Here is an 8,121-nt window from a genome sequence, read left to right on the forward strand (position 1 = left end):
CGTTGTAGATTCTGTGGGTCTGGAGAAGGGTTCCGTCTGGGTTCCTTGAAGTACGTTGTTGAGTTTCTACAGGGGTGTGGGGTACCAGGGTCACTTTAAAGACCTCAGCCCAAAGTTTAGCTCGTTCTCAGTTAGACKTGGTCTTGGCTGTCCCTGCTCTGAGCAATAAAACTGAGTCCATGAGTCTAACAGGAACCACGATGGGTAAAATTAATAAAGTCAGAGAAGAAAACTTTGTAATCCACTCTGAGGTTTTATAATTGATTAGTCCAGTTAAATACTGGCTCTTTTTAAGGGTTTTTTTTTTCTGTAAGTCGTGGTCTGCTGTTTCCCCCCTGCAGTACCTGGTTCAGGTCAGTTACCCTAAACCCTATGGGCTGAGGGGACCAAGACTGACTGGCAGTRGACCCAGTCTCCCCTCAGAGCTTCRTGATCTGAACTACTGTATCAGGGGCTAAWGTGTGAAAACACTGAAAATAAACATGCAAAGTTCATTWCAGGTTTTATCTCATCATAACATCAGTAATCATTTTTAAACTTCATTTGATTTCTGCTCTTCCACACATGGTGTCGTGTTTGTGGAGTAGAACAGAGTAAGGTCCATCAGAGACGGGAAGTAGAAAAATTAAGAGAAAATAAATAGAAATTCTGAAGGACTCAGCTGCTGCCCGAAACATCTGACAGAACTTTGTAAAACTCCCAGCTCAGGAAAAAATCTCTACAGTTTGTATGTAAAGCTGTACAAAAAATTAAGGAGAGCCACAAAAATGTCAAAGCTGCTTCCAGTGGCTCTATAGGGTCGCCATGATAACCTGTCTGTCACTCCCTCAAACAGCTGTGTGATAACAAGTCAAATCTTTAAACTTTTTAACCTGAGACCTGAAGTTTCTTCAAGTCAAACACCGGCTGATGTCTTTGGTTTGTATGTTCTCTATGAAGTATACAAGCTGTAAAGAGCTTTCACTTCCAGTTCTGAAGAAAATGTTTTCAGATGAATTATTATGGAAGACTGGAAGTTAAGAGAACTGGGAGGAAAACACAAAAACATCTCATTTTTTATGTGAAAGGGACCTAAAAGAGCTGAGTGATTTGTTTGAAAATGTAAAACAATATAAAGATTAGTGATCATCATAAACTGTCAGTAAAATATTCTGTGGAAAAATAAGGTAAAATCCTAAAACCTAAACTGTTTATTTAGTCATGAAAAGTTCAACTTGGGGAACCTTTGATTCAGTCTGAGCTCAAACAGATTTTCACCAAAAATCCTTTATTTCTCTTCCAGCTTGTCTGAATGAGTTTTGTTTAGGTTGTGCATTGTATCGTTCCCACAAGTCATGACATGTTCCTGCTGACGGAGCTGTGTGTTCTGGTGTAAAACTGGTGTGTTAACTTCAGGTTCTTTAATCCAGCCTGAAAAATCAACAAGAACTAACTGTTAGCTACTCACATGCTGTTTCTGAAGAGTTCTTTCAGCTGCAGCTCATAATCTCAGAGGTTGAAGCGGCTCGTGTTTCAGCAGTTTTCCCTCGTTTCTACCTTCATCCCCCTGAACCGGACCGAACAGAACCCTGACATGTCTGTGGTTCTGTGTGTGCTGCTTCCTCTTTGCTGCTAGCAGCAGTTGCGCCCTGGGCTGTGAGTAGGAAGTGAAAATATTCCCTGTCTGAGGCCGATGGTGAAAAGAGCCAGCCCCTTTAAAGAAGGTCCTGCCTGCTGAGAGCAGGATTGTTCCTCCTCACATCTGGAATGTCAGGGAACAACAGCAGGAAGGACTCAGAGCCCCGAGCAGAAACTCACCTGCTCAACATGTGGACTCAGCAGGAAGGTTTCTGTGATCTGACCCAACAGAAACAACACATCATGTGTCTCTATCAGTTCACTGTTCAGAACATCAGCTCATAAAACAACCAGAGCACTGGGCAGCAACTTAAACTACAGTCCCAATCTTAACTCATAAATTATAAAACTTTCACACAGCACATTATGAAATGTCAGGTCCAGATCCACAGGCTCTCTGCTGAGGCGGAGGTAAACCCAGGCTGGAACTTTTCACCTGAATTAGAAAGAAAAWGTCATTTTAAGACATTTCTTTTTCATGAGAAGCTGCAGGTTTTATGCTTGTAAATATTTACTAAAACTAAAGAAAACCACACAAAAACATGATGGGAAAAAAAGGACACAAACTTTAAAATAAAGTTTTAAACAATTTTCACGTGTGTAGAATCTGCATGTTTTTATATGTATGTGTTTTAGATGTGGACAATAAAGAGACTGCTGAGTTAAAGGCTGACCTGAACTGAGCTGTGACACATTTCCTGCAGAAATTTCACAGAATTTCTGCTGAAGTGTAACGGTTTAAATATGATGGTTTGCACAAACTGATGTGAAACTTGGAGACATGRTTCTAACTTAGTTCAGACAAACCATTTCCTCATCAGTCCTGTCACAATTAAACTTATTCTATAAAATTGTCTTTCACAGAGTATTAAACAGTCATAACACTCTCACAGAACCTCACTCAAAATGGCTTAAATATCTTTTTACAGCAATAAACTGAAACAATTTATTCAAATAAAAATATAAATACTGATTTGTGTAAATCAAGATTTAAACGCTCTAAGTGCAAGGTGGACCGGTTCTTGTCACTGGCCCATCAGACTGGAATAGTCTTCTGTATGAGTTGTGTCACCTCTCAAAGCCAAACTTAAGACCTATTTAAAAAGCCTTTGATGTTTTATTTTTAGTATTTTTACCTTCCTTCCTTTACTGTGGTTGTGTTTTTAACTCGCTCTAATGTAGCGTGCCGTGTTTTATTGTTTGAAGCAGTTTGGTCAACGCAAGGCATTGTTGGAAGATATTATATAAATAAAGTTTATGATGGATGGATGGATGGATGGATGGATGGATGGATGGATGGATGGATGGATGGATAGATAGATGCTGAAAATTGAGTTGTTTATATAACACATACCCAATCACAATATAACCGTTTTACATAATTCTTTTTATAAAAATGCACATTTATAAATATTCATATACACCATTATAATTACCCTTATAATAACATCTTCATAACCCAACCATTATGTGCACATTTATACACAGTCACACATAGATAACTTTACGAATGTTTTTCATTTTATATCTTCATTCTAACTGACTCAGGTTTGGTTTGTGAGYTGAAAGCAGCGTGTGTGAACAGCTGAGGCAGTTTGGACTCTGCAGAGGGTCCGTGTTGCTCTCTGCTGGTGAAGAGTGGAGATGTTTCAGTTTTCGTGTGTTTTGTCCTCTGTTGTGTGTCCAGTTGCTCAAAGTGAAAGGATGATCATGTTTCTTGTATATCTATCTATCTGCATTGTTTATCTTGTGTAAATGTCAGCTTGTGTTTTGTTTCATACTTGCGTTAACCTGGACAGACTGCCCAGCAGCTGCAGATCCACTACTGAAGTCCTGACGTTGGTCAGACCAACAGGACTCAGCTGTTCTCAGCTCTGGTTCCTTCAGTCTGCTTGTATGTGGAACAGCTCTTTGTACTAAATACTTTACTTGTGCACAACACAAGTGTGTTTTGTCTCTTTATGTTTGAACTAAAACAGTTTTACCAGATAAAATGAAAGCTGGAGCTCTACAGTAGTGTGGATGTAACTCTTCTGGGGTAAGCTGGGGGAACCAGCATCTTTCAGATGTAAAAGCTGAGCATCACTTCTTGTACTAATATAAGAATCAAAAGAATCAAGAAATAAATCAGTTACAGAAAGAAAAATGCCTCCTATGTTGAATTGTCACCTTATCGAAGAGTTTTGCACCTGAATGATCTTAGCCCCTGTAAAAATCACCCCTGCAGGGTCTCCCATTACGGATTAGTTTTAGGTGACAGGCCAGACAAATAACGATTCAAAAGACTTTTATAGACGAACAACAAGGAGCTCACTCAGTGTTCCTTTGCCTGGACGTGAGTTAGTAGGGGCTCACCCTGGAGCCAGCCCTGGGAGAGGGGCTCCTCGCTGAGTGTCTGGTGGACAGATCTCTACCAGGGTTCAGTCAAGCTCAGCCTGAATGAGCTACATGGGTCTGTCTTCCTGTGGGCCCACCACCTGTAGGAGGGGCCATACGAGTTGGGTGCATGAAGTCATGAGTGGTGGCCGAAGGCAGGGACCTTGGCTCTCTGACCCTGGCCTACCAAAACTGGCTCTTGGGAGTTGGAACGTCACCTCTGTGGTGGGGAAGGAGCCTCAATGTGGAGGTACCAGCTAGATATACTTGGGCTCACCTCAACGCACAGCATGGGCTCCAGAACCAATCTCCTTGAGAGAGATGGATCTCAATTCTCTTCTTCATCAGCTCCCAGCAGGTACACAGCATGGCCTTGGGCCTTATCAGGAAAGCAAAACAAAACAGAGGCCACACTGTCCCAGGCCAATCGAATGGAGAGACTGCAAACTCAGTAACTAACAAACTGATTGACTCAATAATAGTGATGAATCCACTTCCTGACCTGCAGGTRGTWATGTTCTAACCAGATGTTACATTTTAACGTAACAAACTTTGTTTATGAAGAATGATCTTATATGATAAGACTCATTCTCTGTTTTAAACCACATGGCTGCAATGATCACAAAGTGTAACAATCCAATACTGGATCTCAGAGCTTTGTAGTAACTAAGTACATTTACAGTACTGTTTTTTTTTTAGGATTTGTAATTTTACAAATTATCTTTTTAAATAGCTACTTTTACTTTTAATTCATTACATTTTAAAGCTAAAAATGATACTTTTCCTTCTTTACATTGAAATGTAACACCTAGTCACTCGTTACAAAATTAATATGTTTGAACTCATCATGAAAGATGTTTCTGCACTCTAAAACAATGAAGTGTTGAATTTACTCAACAAAGTCAGATCAACTGGCTCCACTAAACCTAGTTAAGTAAACTGAGCAAATAATATACATTTATTGCTCATTTTACTCAACCTGGTTTAGTGGAACCAGTTTGGTTCAGTAAATTCAACAGTTTATTTCTTAGAGAGTGTGTAAATATACTTTTACTTTCCCAATTTTTGTGAGCAGATTTACGACTTTTACTTGAGTAGTTTTCTCATCAGTGAAAGTTTTTTTTTATCAGTCATTTTCTGTTCATGTAATTTTACTTTTACTTAGTTATTTTTTCAAGGACTTTATAGACCTCTGCTGGATCTAACATTCAGTTAATCAGACACAAAATGTCTTTCAATTCCTTCTCTTTGACATACAAGTTATGTCAAATAAGACCCATATGAAAACTTTTCTTCATAAACATGTAACATTTGTTTAACACAAGAGGATATTTCTAAATATTTCCCAACCCCAGAAATTCTATTTTTATTCCTCCCAGTTAAAATAGTTCTCCTTAGGATAAGACCTCATAATTCTCTCTTTCCACTCCTGCAAATCCTCCTTTAAGCCTATTTCCACCTTAAGGAACACTGGAGGGCAGTAAAGTGAGGAGTTTTATGGGGAAATCTGACAGTCTTTCTTCTCAAGGTTTGACTAAAATAGATTAAACTCCATCTGTTCTCTACATGAGATGATCTTATTTTAAAAACTCTTGGCATGCAAAAGGTCAACAATATGCATTGCTTTAACAATCTTTAATTTAAAAGAATTATTATTCTATATTTGATATCAATAATCTTGAGTATGTTGTGGTCCATTAATAATCAAACTGAAAATCTATTTCAAGTTCAGGCTTTAAGGTATCAAAATAAAAAAATCAAGCATAACTAAATACTTTTGCATTGCACTTTATTTATGTTCACATAAAGGAAATAAAAATAGGAAAAGTGGTTTAATAGTTTTATTAATCTGAAATTATTTTTTTTACAAAATAAGAAAACACAGACTGCAAAGACCTTTTTAAAAGCTAATCATAAATTTTTCAGAGTCACATAAAATCTTAGCCGTCGCTTCTTCACAGTTTCAAAATCCAAATATCTTTTTATAGTCAAAAAGATAAGATAATAATCCAAACAGCTGTGTGCTGGTCAGGTCTTTCACATCAATACAGCATGTCATCAAACATGTTCGGTCATAAAAAAGGACTTGTTATAGTTTTTGTTCAGAGTATTTTATTGTTAAATGATCAGACCTGTGCTCCATTTACACACTGTGAGAACTAAACGATACAACACAGATGTATATTTACAGAGCCATTATAATAAAACCAAAAATAATAATAAAAATTATCCAGTCATATGAAATTATGACTCAGTTAACATAACAATGAAAGAGTGCAGATTTTCTTTTGTTTTCTTTGAGCAAACTGAAGAAGTAGGTGAAGACACTGCAGTGCAGAATACAGTTTTAGAAGCTGTGCACAGAAACAGGCAGCTGATGACTCACTGGTTTATTAGCACACGCTCAGAATTCAACGACACTGCAACATAAAAGTCACAGTTTTTATAAGTTCAGTCCAGTCAGAGACCTTACTTTAACAGGCTGGGAGTCGTTCTTACGATGGATTAACTGATACTRCATCCAACACAAACACTCAAGTGTCTGCTGGAGACTGATGGCTTCTAAAGAAGGCATCAGCTGATGCCAGGAGACGTGTTGCTTCTTGTTTCCTCAGCTTGAAAGAGAATATTAAATTTATGAYCTAAGAGTTAATGAGACACATTTATGTCTGTTTGCTGCTGCTATGCAGACACACTATGACAGACTGTGAGACGTGCAGGCCTGGCACAGGAGAGGAGTATATTAGTGATGTCTCCTTGTTAACCACTTATGTCACTTTCATAATCCATTTTGACTAATAGGCTGACATGATCTATCTGCTGCTGTTTTATTGTGGACTCCATGGGTAACTCTATCCACTCAAGACCTGCAGTCACTCGGCTCTTCCTCTAAAATAGTAAGTTAAATATATCCTGGGTGTGTGGCAGCTTTGACAACAGCCTGGTTAATCTCCATCAAATCAACTTCTCATTCTGTCTGAAAAAAAGACAAGATTTTTTTTGATAAATGTTGACAAATTGAACTTTATTTGTAGTTTTAAAAATGGACTGTTCCCTTTTCAGGGGTCTCCGCATCTAGTCCTCTGTCCACAGCCCTGTCCCTCAGCTGGACTCAGGGTGACTCAGGTTGATTTGGCTCAGCTTCAGAATCAGGAACTCCCTGTTCCTGGACAGTGGACCCTAAGTCTTTGAAGTCCAGGACCTTTGTGACCTCTGCTCCTCGTACCCTCACTGTTCCACCTGTCTCCCTTTCAGTCACACACCTGGGCTTGGTCCACCTCTCCAAGTTCTTTTCCACCTGTTCCCTATTCTCACCACAAGTCAGTGTACACCGCAAACATCRTAGTCCACAAGGGTTCCTGCCTGTCCTCATCTGTTAGTCTGTCCATCACCAGACCTCATTCATGTCTTACTGTCCTCGTACATGCTCTACTGACAATAATAAAACTGTCCAGATGTCGTGTGTGGACAAAGTGGTGGAATTTCATGTCCACAAAAAACTTCTAAAGAGGCTGAATTAGACTGAAACACAAAAGTCAGTGGGTGATAAACAGAGGTGTCAAAAGTATTCACATTCATTACTTAAGTAGAAGTATAGATACTAGGGTTTAAAAATACCTTTTTGGAAATAGAAGTATCAACTTGAGCTCTTTACTCAAGTAAAAGTATAAAAGTGCTGGTATTAAAACTAAAAGTATAAAAGTAAAAGTAATGAACACTATAAAAAAGACCATTAAAGATAAAATCTTAGGCTGTGCCTCAGGGTTTATAGCACCCCTCCCCACAACATACACACACACAATTTTTCTTGTAAAGTCAATAATGAGTATAATGTTAAATTAAAATGTTGACAAATTTAGAATTAACTGACCAGACTTAACCTGGTAAGGGAAACTAAAATTGAGCAGAACTGTGTGGGAAGGCAAGGGCCAGACTAGACGACTTGTTTCAGCCACAGTCATCTTCATACTAGGCTACATCTTCTACCTCAGTGGTTCCCAACCTTTTTAGACTTGTTTACCCCAAGCCATGCTGGGGTGACTGTTTATTAAATGAAAATTATTTATTCAACCCCATAGAACATTTAATTCTCAGGCATTTTATTCTTTTCAAAGGAAGATTAAAGGC

The 8,121-nt window shown here is 38.5% G+C and overlaps 1 protein-coding gene and 1 long non-coding RNA gene across 3 annotated transcripts in view; one reads left to right on the forward strand and one right to left on the reverse strand.

Moving 5' to 3' along the window:
* hacd4 (3-hydroxyacyl-CoA dehydratase 4) overlaps positions 1-1,937 on the reverse strand; it is a 6,928-nt gene extending 4,991 nt beyond the window's left edge. For both annotated transcript variants that reach the window (XM_014021070.1, XM_014021069.1), the window contains exon 1: positions 1,448-1,937. In XM_014021070.1, the coding sequence (XP_013876524.1) occupies positions 1,448-1,449 (2 nt within the window). In that variant the 5' untranslated portion in view covers positions 1,450-1,937. The remainder of the gene's footprint in view (positions 1-1,447) is intronic.
* A 1,328-nt stretch (positions 1,938-3,265) lies between these two features.
* LOC106526469 (uncharacterized) overlaps positions 3,266-8,121 on the forward strand; it is a 19,605-nt gene continuing 14,749 nt past the window's right edge. Inside the window, exons 1-2 of the long non-coding RNA XR_001311256.1 lie at positions 3,266-3,275; positions 6,698-6,700. This is a non-coding gene — a long non-coding RNA (uncharacterized LOC106526469). The remainder of the gene's footprint in view (positions 3,276-6,697; positions 6,701-8,121) is intronic.

Source organism: Austrofundulus limnaeus, unplaced genomic scaffold (assembly GCF_001266775.1).
Source record: "Austrofundulus limnaeus strain Quisiro unplaced genomic scaffold, Austrofundulus_limnaeus-1.0 Scaffold277, whole genome shotgun sequence".
NCBI lineage: Eukaryota > Metazoa > Chordata > Actinopteri > Cyprinodontiformes > Rivulidae > Austrofundulus > Austrofundulus limnaeus.